At 42.4% G+C, this 19,982-nt stretch overlaps 1 protein-coding gene across 2 annotated transcripts in view; it reads right to left on the minus strand.

Moving 5' to 3' along the window:
• Window positions 1–19,982, minus strand: part of adcyap1r1b (adenylate cyclase activating polypeptide 1b (pituitary) receptor type I) — a 55,308-nt gene that overhangs the window by 26,106 nt on the left and 9,220 nt on the right. For both annotated transcript variants that reach the window (XM_029707866.1, XM_029707867.1), the window contains exons 2-3: window positions 13,183–13,347; window positions 649–748 (exon numbers count right to left, since the gene is read on the minus strand). In XM_029707866.1, the coding sequence (XP_029563726.1) occupies window positions 649–748; window positions 13,183–13,239 (157 nt within the window). In that variant the 5' untranslated portion in view covers window positions 13,240–13,347. The remainder of the gene's footprint in view (window positions 1–648; window positions 749–13,182; window positions 13,348–19,982) is intronic.

Consider the following 19,982-nt stretch of genomic DNA (forward strand, 5'->3'; position numbering starts at 1 on the left):
CTCAGTATCCTTCTGTCTGTCAGTCTCATGCAGCACACTGTAACTGGCATCTGCCGCTGGGACCAGTTATGTATGTCTACTGTGTGAATATTCATGAATATGTCAGAGCAAACCAAAAATCTAACCTTTAAAATTATATCTGTGGATTATGGAGACACCATGTACCCTAAAAAACATTACAATCCCAAAAGATTGGCTGTATCTGAAATCCTGTTTTACTAAATAGAAAAACTGAAAGGCAAATTGAGGAATACCTGAAGCTGACAATAATTAATCTAACTGACACACTAACATTGCAAAATTGAATTACAGAAATGGGAAGATCTGTATGTGTGTGTTGCTAGGTCTGTAAATGGTCCATATTCACACTTGTCACTTTAAACTTGTCAGATTACTGCCTAACTGCCACTGCTTAGCACAGCTGAATCAATGGTGCTAGGCTGCTAATGAAAATAAAGTGTTTCATAAATATTTAATCTCAAAATGTGTTACCTCGTCAATCTCTAACATATGGATAGAGGTATAAATACTGACACTACAAAAACCCACAAGAGGAGAAGCCTAAACATACTGTAAATACACCAAACAAATAGACATAGACACACGCACACAAGCACTCAGGTACATACACACATATACAGAACCTACTAAACTCTAGGTCGTTTTCTGGGTCATCCTCTGCCATCCTCTCCATACATTTCTCGTGTTCTCTCTTGATGACACAGTCAGAGTAGCGGAGACTAGACACCTGCAACACAGAAACATGATCTCATTAGAATATATCAAAACAGTGGGATTTAACCATTCTAGTTATATGTCACCTTAGCTGACATATTAGTTCTTAATTACATATGGTGACATACAGAACTATTTACATGGGTTAGAGGTCAGACTACAGCAGATCATTATCGACCACCATGTTTAGACATACAGGTCCCAGACTACAACAGATCATTATAGACCACCATGTTTAGACATACAGGCCCCAGACTACAACAAACCGTTACAGACCACCATGTTTAGACATACAGGTCCCAGACTACAACAGATCATTATAGACCACCATGTTTAGACATACAGGCCCCAGACTACAACAAACCGTTACAGACCACCATGTTTAGACATACAGGTCCCAGACTACAAGAAACCGTTACAGACCACCATGTTTAGACATACAGGCCCCAGACTACAACAAACCGTTACAGACCACCATGTTTAGACATACAGGTCCCAGACTACAACAAACTATTACAGACCACCATGTTTAGACATACAGGCCCCATAATACAACAGATCATTATAGACCACCATGTTTAGACATACAGGCCCCAGAATACAACAGATCATTATAGACCACCATGTTTAGACATACAGGCCCCAGAATACAACAAACCGTTACAGACCAGCATGTTTAGACATACACCCCCAAGACTACAACAGATCATTATAGACCACCATGTTTAGACATACAGGTCCCAGACTACAACAAACCGTTACAGACCACCATGTTTAGACATACAGGTCCCAGGCTACAACAGATCATTATAGACCACCATGTTTAGACATACAGGCCCCAGACTACAACAAACTGTTACAGACCACCATGTTTAGACATACAGGTCCCAGACTACAACAAACCGTTACAGACCACCATGTTTAGACATACAGGTCCCAGACTACAACAAACCGTTACAGACCACCATGTTTAGACATACAGGCCCCAGAATACAACAGATCATTATAGACCACCATGTTTAGACATACAGGCCCCAGAATACAACAGATCATTATAGACCACCATGTTTAGACATACAGGCCCCAGAATACAACAGATCATTATAGACCACCATGTTTAGACATACAGGCCCCAGAATCCAACAGATCATTATAGACCTACATACTGCATACAGGTGTAGGATCTTCATTTGAGACAGTTTCCTACAGCAAGAAAATAATCCTGCAGCAAAAGGAAATGTGAATTATTATGTGGATTATAATTAATGGACAGTTTATTTGGGGTTGATACATTTTTCGTAGGGAAAATGAAGTCTGGAAGTGGAAATTACAAACTTCAGAAGCCTTTTTAAACCTCACACTAAAAGTTTTACATTTCCTGCATTGCAGGGCAGTTCTCCTGCAACAGGGTGATCAAATGAAGATCCTATATCTGTACAAGCATTGACCACAGACCATTAGGAATACACAGAGGGACGCTGAACAGGAAACCACTTACACAGTTTAATTAGCTGTGTACATCCACCTGTTTGTGTTGCTTACACACCAGTGAGCAGTCACAAGACGTGCTATGCAGAATTAGCTCAGTCCTGCTTAATGTGCTATGTTCATTACTCATGAATGTCGAAGATAAAGGCAAGAGTTAAGCCATCCAGGACACAGAGGGCATTTGCCACCAGAAACTAGAACACACACTGAACACCCCCAACATGACAACATGACAACACATAAAGATTAACCATAGATGAACAGAACAGACACTGTATCATCACTGTATTAAGACAACACAGAGGCAAGCTCATAGCAACAGCCAGGAGCCTGGAGCCACGTACAGAGACATGGAGGTCAGGCCCTGAGAGACCCTCTCTGCCACCCCACGCAGCCTGCTGACGGATGCACAAAGCTGGGCTGCCTTTCGGAGGGCAAGGGGGGTTGGAAAGGAGAGAGGGGACACTGTCCAGCCTTTGTGCTGGTGTCAGCCCTCAGTCCACACATGCACGCATGCACACGCACACACACTAGCCCTGGGAGACGTCGGTCCAGCCACGTCGTCCTGGCTTTGTGAACCTCAGCAGCTCCATGGGGGAGAAGGTTATTATATTATATTCATCACCACCATAGGAGGTGTGGGTTCTTATACTCACCAGAGTTACTGACGTCAGCAACACAACGTGGGCGCATACACAGACTAGAACCAGTGTAGACATTGACTAAGTAACAAACGTAGAAAAAACCAACTGCCTACAACTACTGATACTGTAAATAACGACAGAGTTGTGTCCAAAATGAAAGACAAACACATCACTTGATAAAAAACTATTCACATGTATCCACAGCTATTCACAATGAGGCATTAGAATTAGAGGTCTTCACGGGTCCAACAGACTGGAAATTCTGAGATCCGACCTGTGACCCGAACGGGTCCGGACTGTTGACTCGGATCTGGGTTGAGCCTGATATAATTGCCACGGGTCTTGGGTATGTGCAATTATAATTGATTTACCGAATGGACCCGATTGGACCTATCCCCTGTTAATTTAATATGCATGTGAGCTCGTTATCTGTGGCAGCCAATTGCAACTCAATAAAACGTATAGCTTATGTCCAGCTGAAACTGGGTCCTCGGGACAAGTTGTGATATTGTAGTAAAGATGAGAAAAATGTTGGCATGGCCAAACGGTGTTCAAGTCGCTATTCAGGCTTTCTAACTTTTAAATATTGTATTATCTTTTGTTTTTATTTTGTTTTTAATCATTATTATTATTATAATCTAAACCAGTTCTTAAAATATGCAAAAAGTGTTTTCGTTGGCTAAATTAAGTTTGAACTGTCTTTTTAATTTTGCTGTCCGTATTTAGTTTAAGATACATTAGGTTAAAAGTAAACCTGTTGTAAAATAAACAGGATTAGCCTATTGCTGTCATTTGTTGGCTAGGCCAACGATAGGCACTCGCCTTTGTTGGTAATTGCTGCAATATAGGCATAGCCAGTCCAAAACTTTTGTGAAGTTTTAAACAATTTCTTTAAATATGCAACAAGTGTTTGTTTCATTCTGTTGAGCCATTTTCTTTGACCAAATTAAGTTCCAACTGTAATGTTGTGTTTGTCACAATATAATAGAATTACCAGTTTACTACAGTCTACTATATACTACACTCACTAATTTAATACTGGAATATAATAATAACCTCTTCGTATTTTCCCTATTAATAATGCTTGACGCTGTAAACAATGCTCCAGGTGGGAAAGGGCAGTGTGGAGTGCGATTGAGATTGCGTCATCTGTGGATCTGTTGCGGCGGTATGCAAATTGGAGGGGGTCTAGGGTTTCCGGCATGGTGGTGTTGATGTGAGCCATGACCAGCCTTTCAAAGCACTTCATGGCTACCGACATGAGTACTACGGGGCGGTAATCATTTAGGCAGGTTACCTTCGCTTTCTTGGGCACAGGGACTATGGTGGTCTGTTTGAAACATGTAGGTATTACAGACTTGGTCAGGGAGAGGTTGACACTTGCCAGTTGGTCAGCACATGCTTTGAGTACACATCCGGGTAATTCGTCTGGCCCCACGGCTTTGTGAATGTTGACCTGTTTAAAGGTATTGCTCACATGGCTACGAAGAGCGTGATCACACAGTCGTACAGAACAGCTGGTGCTCTCATGCATGCTTCAATGTTGCTTGCCTTGAAGTGAGCATAAAAGGCATTTAGATCATATGGTAGGCTCACGTCACTGGGCAGTTCGTGGCTGGGTTTCCCTTTGTAGTTTGTAATATTTTTCAAGCCCTGCCACATCCGACAAGCGTCAGAGCCTGTGTAGTAGGATTCAATCCTAGTCCTGTATTGAGGACTAAGCTACAAACAGAACGGAGTTAAATGGTTCCAGTCTGCCGTGAAGCGTTCATCCATGTATACGGTTAAGAATTTAGCGACATTTTCAGATATAAGTTTCTAATTTTGTCAGATAGCCATTTTTATTGCAAATTAAAGTGTTCTGTTAGTTAGCTAGCAAACGCTAGCTTGCTGGCTCGCTAGCTAAAGTTACCTGTATGATCTGTGTAGTAATATTAAATGAATCAGAAATCCATTTGAATTGCTAGTTATGGCCTAATGTTAGCTAGCTAATGTTGAACCTAGTTTGTTAGCTTTAGCTACCTGCAGATTCATACTACAGCTATGACAGTGTTTGTATTGGTAGTAGTATGAGTTGGGATTATGCCGGTTCATTGTTTAGCTAGCTAGCTAGCTACCTAGCTAGCTATATGTCTAAACAAAAGACTCCACTTAGGCCGGATTATTACATGACCCATCAAATTAGTCAGGTGTGTCTGGGGTTGATTATGGCCATCTATTGTACTTCATGAACATGTGTTCATGTCTAGACAATAGAGACCCATCCACTTAGCTAGATGTGGCTGGGGGGGTGGTTATAGCATTTCGGGTAGCAGTGCGTCGGGTAAGCGTCATCTAATAATGCTAAAATATTTATATCTGGACACTTTCTATTTTTGATATTGCTACTATGCAAGTAATTAAGCCCTGGAATTTGGGGAATGTTGCATAAATTCATCAAAAAAGTTAGCTTATAACAGTGAACCTTTTTTGTGGGATACACATAAGGCAATTCAAGGTTTTGTGGCATATTTTGGTTAAACTATCCCAAATTCAATGGAATTGCAACCCTCTGCATGCACAGTGCCTTTTTCCATCACATGTGCAGTGCACTCTTCCCTCACATGCACAAAATTCTCAAGATCTTGCACACTAATGAGATGCTATTGAGCCCACACTACTAGCCAAGGACTACACGCTTTCTGGTAAGTTTTGATTACAATACTTGCTAGGGGAATATATTTTATAGGACATACATGATTTTTTGTTAACTAGTAAATAGTAGCCTACAGCAAAGTCTGTTTAAATCATTTCTAACTTGTTAACAATTTCTGCTAGTTAGTTTTTGCTACCATGTGGGTTTTAGTTTGCTTGAGCCTGCTACCTGAGGAGTGTTAATTCACCTGTTCCCATACATGTTTAATTTTAAAATATTTATCTTAGAAAGGAGTTGTTTAATCTAACTGCTTAACTATTTATCTGCTCATGGAATTGTATTCGTTTTTTTACTCAGTTTTTTCTAATCTTTACAGGAAAGTGCCACAGGCACTATCTGATGTGTGGAGACATTTCACTGCAGCTAATGTAGAAGGAAAAGCTGTGTACATTTGCAAATACTGTGCCAAATCATATGTGAAGAATGCAACAAAGATGCATAATCATCTGGCCAAGTGCATAAAGTTCCCTCAGCGCTCACAACAAGCAACCTCTGACAAAAGTCCCTCTTCTTCTATTCGAGGTGAAAATGATGAATCAGACACCTTATCGATAGCAACAGCTCATAGTCCTCCTGGAATCAGAAGTTTTTTGACTCAATGGAGGAACGTAGTCAGAGAAATGCTGATGAATGTCTTGCTCGAGCTGTGTATGCAACTGGTTCACCTCTGATGCTCACAGGCAATGTGCATTGGAAGAGATTTCTGAATGTTATTCACCCAGCATACACCCCTCCAACCAGCTATGCTTTATCTACTAATTTGCTGGATACGGAGTTCAACAGAGTTCAAGTGAAGGTCAAGCAAACCATAGAGAAAGCAGACTGTATTGCACTTCATCTCTGGTGGGTGGTTGAATGTTCGTGGGCAAGGAATAATTAACTACATCATTTCCACCCCTCAACCAGTATTCTACAAGAGCACAGACACAAGGGACAACAGACACACCAGATGAGCTGAAGGCAGTCATCAGTGACCTTGGACCACAGAAGGTATTTGCACTGGTGACAGACAATGCTGCGAACATGAAGGCTGCTTGGTCTAAAGTGGAGGAGTTCTACTCTCACATCACACACATTGGCTGTGCTGCTCATGCATTGAATCTGCTCCTCAAGGACATTATGGCACTGGAAACAATGGATACACTCTACAAGGGAGCCAAGGAAACTGTTAGGTATGTGAAGGGTCATCAAGTTATAGCAGCAATCTACCTCACCAAGAGAAGTGAGAAGAATAAGAGCACCACATTGAAGCTGCCCGGCAACACCCGTTGGGGTGGTGTTGTCATCATGTTTGACAGTCTCCTGAAGGGGAAGGAGTCTCTCCGAGAAATGGCCATATCACAGTCTGCCAATATGGACAGCCCCATCAAGAGGATCCTCCTGGATGATGTATTTTGGGAGAGAGTGGTAAGCAGCCTGAAACTCCTGAAACCTATAGCAATATCCCTTGCACGGATTGAGGGAGACAATGCCATCCTGTCTGATGTTCAGATTCTGCTTGCAGATGTAAGAGAAGAAATCCGTACTGCACTGCCCACTTCACTGTTGCTCCAAGCAGAGGAAACTGCAGTTCTGAAAAAAAAGCGTGAAGACTTCTGCCTGAAGCCCATACACACCGCAGCGTACATGTTGATGCATAGATCAACAAGGCCTATGGTGTCATCACTACCGTGTCTCGCCACCTTGGCCTGGATAAGGGCAAGGTTCTTGGCAGTCTGGCGAAGTACACTTCCAAGCAAGGGCTTTGGGATGGAGATGCAATATGGCAGTCGTGCCAACATGTATCATCAGCCACCTGATGGGAGGGACTTTGTGGATCTTTGTGCCTCCATCATCCTCCAAATCCCACCAACATCAGCTGCCTCAAAGCGCAACTGGTCCTTCTTTGGGAACACACACACCAAAGCACGCAACAGGCTGACCAATACAAGAGTTGAATTGGTGGCCCTCCGGGCAAATTTGAGGCTTTTTGAGCCTGACAATGAGCCATCCTCAACAAGGTTGGAAAGTGAGGCCTCAGAGTCTGATGTTCAAGAGGTGGACATTGAGGAGGTCCAGGGAGAAGACATGGAAGCCTGAGAGGAAGACAACCAAAGCTTTAGTTTCTAGACTATAATTTTACAGATGTATGTTGAGAACGTTTTTGGGAGATGTGATGGATCATTGGGGATCATTCAATATTCCCTTTCTTTTGTTGTTCAGTGAAATCATTCCATGTGAAGAGTCAACTCATTTAATTAAAGTTAAATTCGTAACTAAATAGTTTTTTAAATTTATATTGGAAGGATTCAATCATTTGCAATTATGTCTACTTATGATAAGGTAAAAGGTTTATGTTTCTGTCTCCATATGATATGGTAAATATATCCAATACAAAAAACATCTACATTTAAATGGTATGAATATTAATTTGCATATATTCCCGTTAATTCCCATATATTCCCGTTAATTCCCACGGAAAGTTTCCACCTCCGTATATTCCCCAAAATGTGCAACCCTAGTTACAAGTTTATCAACTTTCAAAGCAGAATTACTTTCCCATTGTTCCTCAACTGCAGTGTATGATATACCAATTTATAGCTCTGAGTCCCTACTTTCATCCAATGTAAAAAAAAACAGCACAATTTCAAATTTTGACTGAATTGAGGCGGTCGGTCACATATCTGCCTGTTTGTGTGGTCTCTTGCGCTGTGCCCTCTCACGTCTGCCTTTGTCAGGGTGATTTAAACGATCCCAGAGCAACCTTAACTGATCTAGAAAGTGTGCCGCCCTCCCACTGCATGGTTTGATAAGCTCATCATCGGCTAATTGGCCTGGATCAAGACTCGATCTCATCATCATCCTTACGTAGCATATTGGCATAGTGTTTCACTGTATTATCACGACACTATTAGACCATGGCTGTGTCCGCACACATTGTATTATCACGCTAGTCAATACAGATGGCATATCTTAATTTGATCATCTTGTTATTGTAGGAATTGTCCTGCACAGCAGGAAATGCAAACTTGTAATGTATTCAAGGTTTAAAAAGGCTTCTAAAAAGATTGTAATTTCCACTTTAATATTTCAGACTTGATTTGTCCTACCGAAAAATGTATTCTTATTTATTTAACTAGGCAAGTCAGTTAAGAACAAATTCTTATTTACAATGACGGCCTACCCTGGCCAAACCCTAACCTGGACGACACTGTGCCAGTTGTGCGCCACCCTATGGGATTCCCAATCACGGCCGGTTGTGATACAGCCTGGAATCGAACCAGGGTCTGCAGTGACGCCTCTAGCACTGAGATGCAGTGCCTTAGAGCGCTGCACCACCCAGGAGCCCAGTATCAACCCCTACAAAAACTGTCCATTAATTATAATACACATAACAATTCACATTTCCTGTTGCTGAAGGATCATTCTCCTGCTGTGTGAAACTGGCTCACATTAAGATACAGCATCTGTTGTTGTTAAACCAGGTGACAATGCAGCCACATTGTAGAGGTGGAGAATCAGTAATGCATCACTGGGGCCTCATCTTAGGCCATTACAATATGATGGAAGGATTATTCCACAGCCACAATTAGAGGTGGAGATTCACTAACACATCACTAGGGCCTAATCGTAGGCCATTACAATATTTACATTTTAGTCATTTAGCAGACACTCTTATCCAGAACAACTTACAGTAGTGAATGCATACATTTCAATTCATTTCATACATTTTTTATTTTTTTCTCCTCCGTACTGGCCCCCCGTGGGAATCAAACCCACAACCCTGGCGTTGCAAACACCATTGCAAACACCATGCTCTACCAACTGAGTCACACTGAGCCACAGGGAGGCAATATGATGGAAGGATTATTCCATAGCAACATGTTATCAAATGTATTTGCGCCATAATGGTTCTACCTCATCTGCTGATATGAGTGAGATGACATCAGTTCACCAACATTAGGCTACTGATGTAGACCTATCCACAAGTTCAGTATATTTGTTCTTAGTGTAAAAAAATAAAAGCATATACACAAAATGTATTCTGTTTCAGGAAAATCACCCACACACACACACACACAGTTCTGCTTTAGTCCATTGGTCATGCGGAAAATAAATTGAAAGTATTTCTGATTGATAAAAATTATCTTTCTCAATGCAATAAATTGTACGGAAGTGATGACGCACAAACACACACACACATATACACACATATACACACATATACACACACACACACAGACACACACACACACATTATACACAGTATACACAGAAACACTGACATAATACACTTTAGTGGAGATGTATCATCGGTGCTAATTAGTATGGTGTTGCTAAGCAGCAGGTAGTCAGGCAGAGCGTAGTGGAGTGGAGAGGATGAGAGAATAGCACCACACGACAGGAGAGCGAAAGCGAGAGAGAGTGGATGCATGTGCGCGAATGTGTGTGGCCTTTGTTATATGAGTTATGCTTCATAAACATGAGTTAGTCATGTTTATTGATGAGGGCCATGTCATCCTCCGACTCTGTAAGCCAGGAAGGATTAGAGGCCTGATTTGCATTATAAACAGACTCTCTGATTCACCTCATCCCTCTATTCATCCCACTCTCTTTCCTCATCTCTCCTCGTCTCTCCCTCTCTCTCTATCTCTCTGATTCACCTCATCACTCTATGCATCCCACTCTTTCCTCATCTCTCCCCATCTCTCCCTCTATCTCTGAATCACCCCATTTGTACCTCCATCCTTATCTCTTTCTAAATCACTGCTATTCTCCATCCATCTCTCTCTGTCTAACACACACACAAGGGGTGAGGAAGGAGAAGAAAGGGGTGAGAGAGGAGAAGATAAAGGAGAGAGGTGAGGGAGGAGAAGAGATGGGTCAGGGAGCAGAGGAGATAGGAGAGGGGTGAGGGTGGAGAGGAGAAGAGAAGAGAAAAGAGAGGAGAGGTGAGGGAGGAGAGGAGAGGGGTGAGGGAGGAGAAGAGAAAGGAGAGGAGAAAGGAGAGGGGTGAGGGAGGAGAGGAGAGGCGAAAGAAGAGGGGTGACGGAGGAGTGGAGAAAGGAGAGGAGAAAGGAGAGGGGTGAGGGAGGAGAGGAGAGGCGAAAGAAGAGGGGTGAGGGAGGAGTGGAGAAAGGAGAGGAGAAAGGAGAGGGGTGAGGGAAGGGAGGGAATGAGAGGGGTGAGGGAGGAGAGGAGAAAGGAGAGGGGTGAGGGAGGAGAGAAGAGGAGAAAGGAGAGGGGTGAGGGAGGAGAGGAAAAAGGATAGGAGTGGGGAGGAGAGGAGAGGGGAGGAGAAAGGAGAGGGGTGAGGGAGGAGAGGAGAGGCGAAAGAAGAGGGGTGAGGGAGGAGAGGAGAAAGGAGAGGAGAAAGGAGAGGGGTGAGGGAGGAGAAAGAAAAGGGGTGAGGGAGGAGAGGAGAAAGGAGAGGAGAAAGGAGAGGGGTGAGGGAGGAGAGGAAAAAGGATAAGGGTGAGGGAGGAGAGGAAAAAGGATAGGAGTGGGGGAGGAGAGGGGAGGAGAAAGAAGAGGTGTGAGAGAGGAGAGGAGAAAGGAGAGGGGTGAGGGAGGAGAGGAGAAAGGAGAGGGGTGAGGGAGGAGAGGATAAAGGAGAGGGGTGAGGGAGGAGAGGAGAAAGGAGAGGGGTGAGGGAGGAGAGGATAAAGGAGAGGGGTGAGGGAGGAGAGGATAAAGGAGAGGGGTGAGGGAGGAGAGGAGAGGAGAAAGGAGAGGAGGAATATATGAGAATGAGCAACTCAGTCTCACAATCAATTCGTGCATATATGCACATAATTCATTTCAGCAAATTTCGTGCGTTTTTGTGCGTTTTTGTGTGGCTTAATTCGTGCGAAAAGACACAAATTGAACCAGTAGGCTAAAATTTAACCATGTAGCCTACACACAAGCACTTACACTATACAGAAATGTTGTCTTTGTTTAACCATGATTTAAAATGTGTTGTTGTATGCCTGAATGAACACTTCAGTACATATAGGCATACAACAACACATTTTAAATCATGGTTAAACAAAGACAACATTTCTGTATAGTGTAAGTGTAACCGATGTGAAATGGCTAGTTAGTTAGCGGTGGTGCGCGCTAATAGCGTTTCAATCGGTGACGTCACTCGCTCTGAGACTTGAAGTAGGGTTTCCCCTTGCGTTGCAAGAGCCGTGGCTTTTGTGGCGCGATGGGTAACGATGCTTCGTGGGTGTCAGTTGTTGATGTGTGCAAGGGTCCCTGGTTCGAGCCCAGGTTGGGGCGAAGAGAGGGACGGAACAATAAGCGCGGAAATCGAATTTTTATAATGTTGAATTGGCCATTAAGAAGATCAGGAAATCGAATTTTTATAACGTTGAATTGGCCATTAAGAAGATCAAAACTTAAATATAAACTATCGCGTCTATATTGTTTTTGCAAATGCTTGTGTGTAGGCTACATGGTTAAATTTTAGCCTACTATAAAATTAGTGTTAAATTTGTGTCTTTTCGCACGAATTAAGAAGCACATAAAATTTGTGTCTTTTCTCACGAATTAAGCCACACCAAAACGCACAAAAACGCACAAAATTTGCTGTAATGAATTATGTGCATATATGCACGAATTGATTGTGAGACTGCGTTGGAATGAGACACACTACACTATACTACACTACACTACACTAGTGCCAGTACACTGGTCATCCTGACATAAATCTGAGGGTAAACATAGTCTTCTCTGGTGCCAGAGACCAGATCAGAGAGGTGAAGAGACTGACAATAACTAAGGTCTTTGTGTGCGTACAGTATGCACGTATAAAATTGCCACAGAGACATTGTGAGGTTGAAATAACAAACAGTAAATCAACTCAGCTAAACAAACGTCCATGGAAACTTTACCTGCGTTATGACATGTTTAACATCTCTTCTGTAGCCAACCATCACCATCCCCACTGTTAAACAAACAAGGACGGGCCGAATGCTTTCACAGTAATGTCTCGCTCCACTCTCCCTCTTTCAACAATCTCTCATGCTCTCTCTCTCTCTCTCTCTCTCTCTCTGTGTCTTACCTGCCCATCTCTCTCTATCTCTCACACTCTCGCTTTCTCTCTGTTTTCTCTCTGTTTTCTCTGCCAATCTCTAACTCTCTCACACTCTCACTTTCTCTCTGTGTCTTCTCTGCCCAGCTCTCTCTCTCTCTCTCTCTCTCTCTCTCTCTCTCTCTCTCTCTCTCTCTCTCTCTCTCTCTCTCTCTCTCTCTCTCTCTCTCTCTCTCTCTCTCTCTCTCTCTCTCTCTCTCTCTCTTTCTTTGTCTTCTCTGCCCATCTCTCTCGCTCTCTCTCACTCTCTCTCTGTCTTCTCTGAAAATGTCTCTCTATCGCTCTTGCTCTCTCTCTCTTTCTCTTTCATTTCCTTGCCTCCATTTTCCCCAGAGCCAAACGTTTTCACAATCCATGTATTATTGACGACTGTATATCAATTAACCTACAAAAATACATTAAAATACAGACTTTAAAAATCAGTCCCTCTCTTGAATTGAGCTAAAAACCCTTTTGTCATTCAATCACAAACACACTGCAACTGTAAGTGACATTGCAACAGTTTATCTCCCCATGGCTTTGCTAGCCATAAATAATGTCTGGCCAGGCCAACAGCTTACCAAGGGCAGCAGGAGGAGGAGGAGGGCCAGGAGGGGGGCACTCATAGCGGCAGACATTTTGTTTTCCTCGGGGGCTCCAATTGTCCAGTCAGATGTGGAGGTGAGCTCTTGAGGATGCACAGACAGACAACGATGCTGGTCAGCCTTCTGGCCTCACCTTGGGATCTGGAAATAGACACAGAGAAACAGGAGATGTTAGGCTACTGTTTATACACGTCTACAGAATAAAGTAGGAAATGTATGATGTAAATGTTATTTTTCAGTGTTCAAAAGTACATTTAGAGCAGAAACACACACCACAGACCTAAACTTTTTTATCTAGATCTCTGTTTGACTGTGGGGTAACACAGGACAGTAAACACAAAAACACACATGCTACACTCTGCTGATTAGAAATACAAGTCACAACATGAATCTCCATTCCCAACAACCCAAGTCTGCCACAGAGGTACAGTATGTAAGCTACTATACTACTGTATTGCATTACAGAAACGTTTACATGGTGACTGCTCCAGCACAATCACCATTGATTCAGTTCCAAGGAATGAGAACATCAAACCACAAAGACACTGATGGTATCTCACTCAATATTAAAAGGAGGGTAAGTGTGTGTGTGTGTGTGTGTGTGTGTGTGTGTGTGTGTGTGTGTTCGCGCGCGCTACGGACATAAGACACATAGAGGCACACACACTTCTTTACACACAGACTCACACCCTCTCCTTTCTTCTCTCTAGAGTACCTCTAGAACCACAGGCCCTGTTATGTAACAGTCTCTGATTGGCTAAGGGAAGAGAGGCAGGAACAGCAGACATAATGGGTATTGAAGAGAGGAGGGGGATCAATAGCTTTCCACTTTCTCAAACACAGCACAGCTTTTCCTCTCAGCCTTTCTTATACAGTACAGCCTTCCTTCTCCCCTCAAATAGCTTCCTTTTTTCACACATATCACTTCTTATACCCTCATAAAGACCGAGAGTGGGCAGGGTGAAGATTTATCTCAGAGGTAGAGTGAAAATACTCATAGAGGGGGAGATAGGGAGAGAGAGATATGATTCTCTTCACATATGCACAGAGAGAGATGCCTCTCTCTTCTCTTATAAAGAGAATGGAGCCACTTTCAAGGAGTGGAACTCTAACCCGGACTCTTATAAGAAATCCCGCTACGCCCTCCGACGAACCATCAAACAGGCAAAGGGTCAATAGAGGACTAAGATTGAATCGTACTACACCGGCTCCTACACTCGTCGGATGTGGCAGGGCTTGCAAACTATTACAGACTACGAAGGGAAGCACAGCCGCGAGCTGCCCAGTGGCACGAGCCTACCAGACGAGCTAAATTACTTCTATGCTCGCTTTGAGGCAAGACCTTTAAACAGGTCAACATTCACAAGGCCGCAGGGCCAGACGGATTACCAGGATGTGTACTCCGAGAATGCGCTGACCAACTGGCAAGTGTCTTCACTGACATTTTCAACCTGTCCATGACTGAGTTTGTAATACCAGCATGTTTCAAGCAGACCACCATAGTCCCTGTGCGCAAGAACACTAAGGTAACCTGCCTAAATGACTACCGACCCGTAGCACTCACGTCTGATCCTAAGTGCTTTGAAAGGCTGGTCATGGCTCACATCAACATCATTATCCCAGAAGCCCTAGACCCACTCCAATTTCCATACCGCCCCAACAGTTCCACAGATCATGCAATCTCTATTGCACTCAACACTGCCCTTTTCCACCTGGACAAAAGGAACACCTTGTGAGAATGTTATTCATTGACTACAGCTCAGCGTTCAACACCATAGTGCCCTCAAAGCTCATCACTAAGCTAAGGATCCTGGGACTAAACACCTCCCTCTGCAACTGGATCCTGGACTTCCTGACGGGCCACCCACAGGTGGTAAGGGTAGGTAACAACACATCTACCACGCTGATCCTCAACACGGGGCCCCCTCAGGGGTGCGTGCTGAGTCCCCTCCTGTACTCCCTGTTCACTCATGACTGCATGCCAGGCATGACTCCAACACCATCATCAAGTTTGCCGATGACACAACAGAGGTAGGCCTGATCACCAACAACAATGAGATAGCCTATAGGGAGGAGGTCAGAGACCTGGCCATATGGTGCCAGGACAACAACCTCTCCCTCAACGTGAACAAGACAAAGGAGATGACTGTGGACTACAGGAAAAGGCTACAGTGGAGCAGGTTGAGAGCTTCAAGTTCCTTGGTGTGTCCACATCACCAACAAACTAGCATGGTTCAAACACACTAAGACAGTCGTGAACAGGGCACAACAATGCCTATTCCCCCTCAGGAGACTGAAAAGACTTGGCATATTTCCTCAGATCCTATGGTATGGCAACTGCTTGGCCTCTGACCGCAAGGCACTACAGAGGGTAGTCCGTATGGCCCAGTACATCACTGGGGCAAAGCTTCCTGCCATCCAGGACCTCTATACCAGGTGATATCAGAGGAAGGCCCTAAAAATTGTCAAAGACTCAACGGCAAGCGGTACCGGAGAGCCAAGTCTAGGTCCAAGAGGCTTCTAAACAGCTTCTACCCCCAAGTCATAAACAGCTAATCAAAGGGCTTCCCAGACCCCTCTTTTACGCTGCTGCTACTCTGTTTATTATCTATGCATAGTGACTTTTACTCTACACACATGTACATATTACCTCAATTACCTCGACTAACTGGTGCCCCCGCACATTGACTCTGTACCGGTACCCCCTGTATATATTATTTATTACTTTTACTTTAAAATTATTATTTTTTTTTTTCTTAAAACTTCTTAAAGCATTTCACTGTAAGGTCTAGCATTTCACTGTATTTGGCTCATGTGACAAATAACATTTGATTTGATATGAAGCTCTGAAAAGAAAACACACACACAAAGAAACGGACACACACAAGCACACATACATACTATGTTGGCGGGGGGATGAAAACAGGCAAAGAGCTGCGTTCCCATGCAAGATGCTTCGTGTGTGTACACACTGTGCTCCCTTTGATGTGACCCTGGACTCCACGTCAGTTGGGAGAATGATGGAGAATATATTTAACTTCATAGGATATCTGTCCTCCATATATTCTCTCCTTCTCCAGGAATGGTATTAGTGTGTGTTAATACAGGATAATGCCCGGACCAATCCTTGAGTCAGTCACTGAAGTCTGCCGCTCTATATTTAGACATAGGATTTATGAACGAAATTAACATACACAGACATATCTCACTCTTCATTATTAATGGGGAGAGAGAGAGAGAGAGTGGGCGAGAGAAAGAGAGAGGGATAAAGAACAAGAAGGAGAGAGAGAGAGAGAGAGAGATAAGTAAAGAAATAGAGAGAATCAGACAGACAGAGTATGAAGGAGACTGAGAAAGAAACAGAGAGGGAGGGGAAAGAAAGAGAGAATGTTCAGACAGAAGGCTCTTCATCAAAATCAAAGCTGCCCTGGTTTCTTGCTCCCATTCTGTCTTTCTTTCCCATAAGGCACCGGGGAACTGTATGCATATAGTACAGGCTAAAGCAGCATTTCCCAACCCAAAGGGTGCACATTTTGTTTTTAATTAAGTTAATGCTATTTAGTTGTTGCTATTAGGGCTGGGCGGTATACCGTATTTTACTATATACCGGTATTTATCCACGGACCGGTTTGGGTTTTTACTTTACCTTCTATAACGGTATTTGAATGTTTGGTTTGTTAAATGTGATACGCCGTGTGTAACATCCATTTTTATACTTTACTCCGCTACTTGAGTCATCCCTCTGCTCTCTCTCTCCATGCTGCTTTCCACACAGACCTAGTCCCACCCCGTCATTCAAAGAGCACATTTGTCGTTACTTGACCACGAGATACTTGAGTTCAGTCTACATGGTCAATGTTGATGACAACGATGTTGTTTCCACTTTGATCTAAATATAAATCCACAAGCGTTCTATAATTACAATATTAGTTTGTGTTTCTTACATCTGCAAACAGCTAGTTTGTGTTTTCTTAGCAAGTTAAGCTAAATCGTGTTAGCCACTAATGCTAATCGCTAGTTAGCTGGCTTGCTAACTAGCTAATAAAAGTAGTGAGTCAGAGCAAACGTAGCTAGCTAATACAGCCTGATACCAGTGCTGGTGGAGGCTTAAATCAGCATGTTGTTTGTGCAGCAGTATCTTCTAAATCAAAGAGAAATAGGCGAAGCATGAATATGTTGGCTATATGAATAAAGATTGAATGTAGCCAAAGATTATAGGGTCCCCTAGGAAACACTGAACATCACTTTGTTTCCTAACCTGTCACAATAACTCATCCATGGCATTTTCATTTGTTGTCATGTCAAACAACACTGTATTCAAAGTGCCCACTGTTATTTATATTGTAACTATAGAATTATAATAAACATTCTATTTCCATGATTCCAAAAGTTCACCCAGGTGTTTTGATCTAAATCACAATTGCAACATTTGGTTAAAAATATAGCCTAGAATTTTTGCCCATATCGTGGCAGTGTGGAAATGATCTCAAATGAGTGCAGGGAACGCAGAAATTGATGGAAATGCAGGAAATTATTTTAGGTTGAAGTTGAATTCAACAGTATCAAACAATCCAAATGGAGAAAGACCCATTGAAATAATTTAGAATATATGTGTTGCCACCCTAGGGTCACGCACTATTCATAAAGCAAATTTAGAAATTTTATTAATCAAAAACATAAAATATAGAGGTCGACTGATTAATCGGCATGGCTGATTTCATAACAATCGGTAATCAGCCTTTTTGGACACCGATTATGGTCGATTACATTGCAATCCACGAGGAGACTACGTGGCAGGCTGACCAACTGTAACGCGAGTGATGCATCAAAAAGGTAAATTGCTAGCTAGCATTAAACTTATCTTATAAAAAACAATCAATCTTCACATAATCACTAATTAACTACACATGGTTGATGATATTACTAGATTAACTAGCTTGTCCTGTGTTGCATATAATCAAAGTGGTGCCTGTTAATTTATCATCGAATCATAGCCTACTTCAATTTTGTAAAACGGGTGATGATTTAACAAAGCACATTCGCGAAAAAAAAAACAATCGTTGCACAAATGTACCTAACCATAAACATCAATGCCTTCCTTAACTTTTTAGGGTATAGGGGGCAGTATTTTTGATTTCGGATGAAAAGCGTGCCCAGAGTAAACTGCCTAATACTCGGGCCCAGAGTATTAGTAGCTCAGAGAATAGTAGCTCAGTCAATGAGTGGACTGCCTATGGACAAATGACTTGGTGATGTGCGATCCCACGAGTGCGCCCCTCCTTCTTTTTCTTCTGTAATGAATACGCTATTGTCCGGTTGGAATATTATCGACGTTTTATGTTAAAAATACCCTAAGGATTGATTGTAAACAACGTTTGACATGTTTCTACGACCGGTAATGGAACATTTAGACTTTTCATCTCTGGTACTGCGCTCGCGCGTTATGCTTTTAGATAGTGATCTGAACGCACGAACAAAACGGAGGTATTTGGACATAAATATGGAGTATTTCGAGCAAAACTAACATTTCTTGTGGAAGTAGGCGTCCTCGGAGTGCATTCTGACGAAGATCAGCAAAGGTAAGAGAATATTTATAATACTAATTCAGAGTTTTGTTGATGCCAGAACTTGGTGGGTAGCTGTATAGCTTGCTTCGATGGCTGAGTTAGGTACTCAGAATATTGAACCATGTGCTTTCTCTGTAAAGTTATTTTGAAATCTGACAAAGCGGTTGCGTCAAGGAGTAGTGTATCTATATTATTATTTCAATAACTGTTGAAAATTTGATCAACGTTTATGATGAGTATTTTTGTAAATTGATGTGCACATTCCCCCGGGGGTTTTGGTGGGAATACATTTTCTGAACATCACGCGCCAATGTAAAATGCTGTTTTTGGATATAAATACGAACTTTATCGAGCAAAACATACATGTATTGTAGAACATGAAGTCCTATGAGTGCCATCTGATGAAGATCATCAAAGGCTAGTGAATATTTTAGCTGTACTTTTGGTTTTTATGCTGCATGTCCTTGCTTGGAAAATGGCTGTGTGGTTTTTCTTGTGAAGTTTACGTCCTAACATATTCTAATTTTATGCTTTCGCCGTAAAGCCTTTTTGAAATCGGACAATGTCGTTAGATTAACGAGAGTCTTATCTTTAAAATGGTGTAAAATAGTTGATTTTTTGAGAAAATGAAATTATGAGATTTTTGCTGTTTTGTATTTCGCGCCATGCTATTTCACTTGGCTGTTGAATAGTGTGAGACGGTCACGTCCCACCTAGCCCAGAGAAGTTAAAATCAATACACAGAAGTATATGTTTTTAAATCTGCATATGTAGTTAAAAGAAATGCATGTTAGCAGGCAATATTAACTAGGGAAATTGTGTCACTTCTCTTGCGTTCTGTGCAAGCAGAGTCAGGGTATATGCAGCAGTTTTGGCCGCCTGGCTCGTTGCGAACTGTGTGAAGTCCATTTCTTCCTAACAAAGACCGTAATTAATTTGCCAGAATTTTACATAATTATGACATAACATTGAAGGTTGTGCAATGTAACAGCAATATTTAGACTTAGGGTTGCAACCCGTTCGATGAAATACGGAACGGTTCCGTATTTCACTGAAAGAATAAAAGTTTTGTTTTTGAAATGATAGTTTCCGGATTTGACCATATAAATGACCAAAGGCTCATATTTCTGTGTGTTTATTATAATTTAGTCTATGATTTGATTTTTGATAGAGCAGTCTGACTGAGCAGTGGTAGGCTGCAGCAGGCTC

This window comes from Salmo trutta, chromosome 22, assembly GCF_901001165.1.
Source record: "Salmo trutta chromosome 22, fSalTru1.1, whole genome shotgun sequence".
NCBI lineage: Eukaryota > Metazoa > Chordata > Actinopteri > Salmoniformes > Salmonidae > Salmo > Salmo trutta.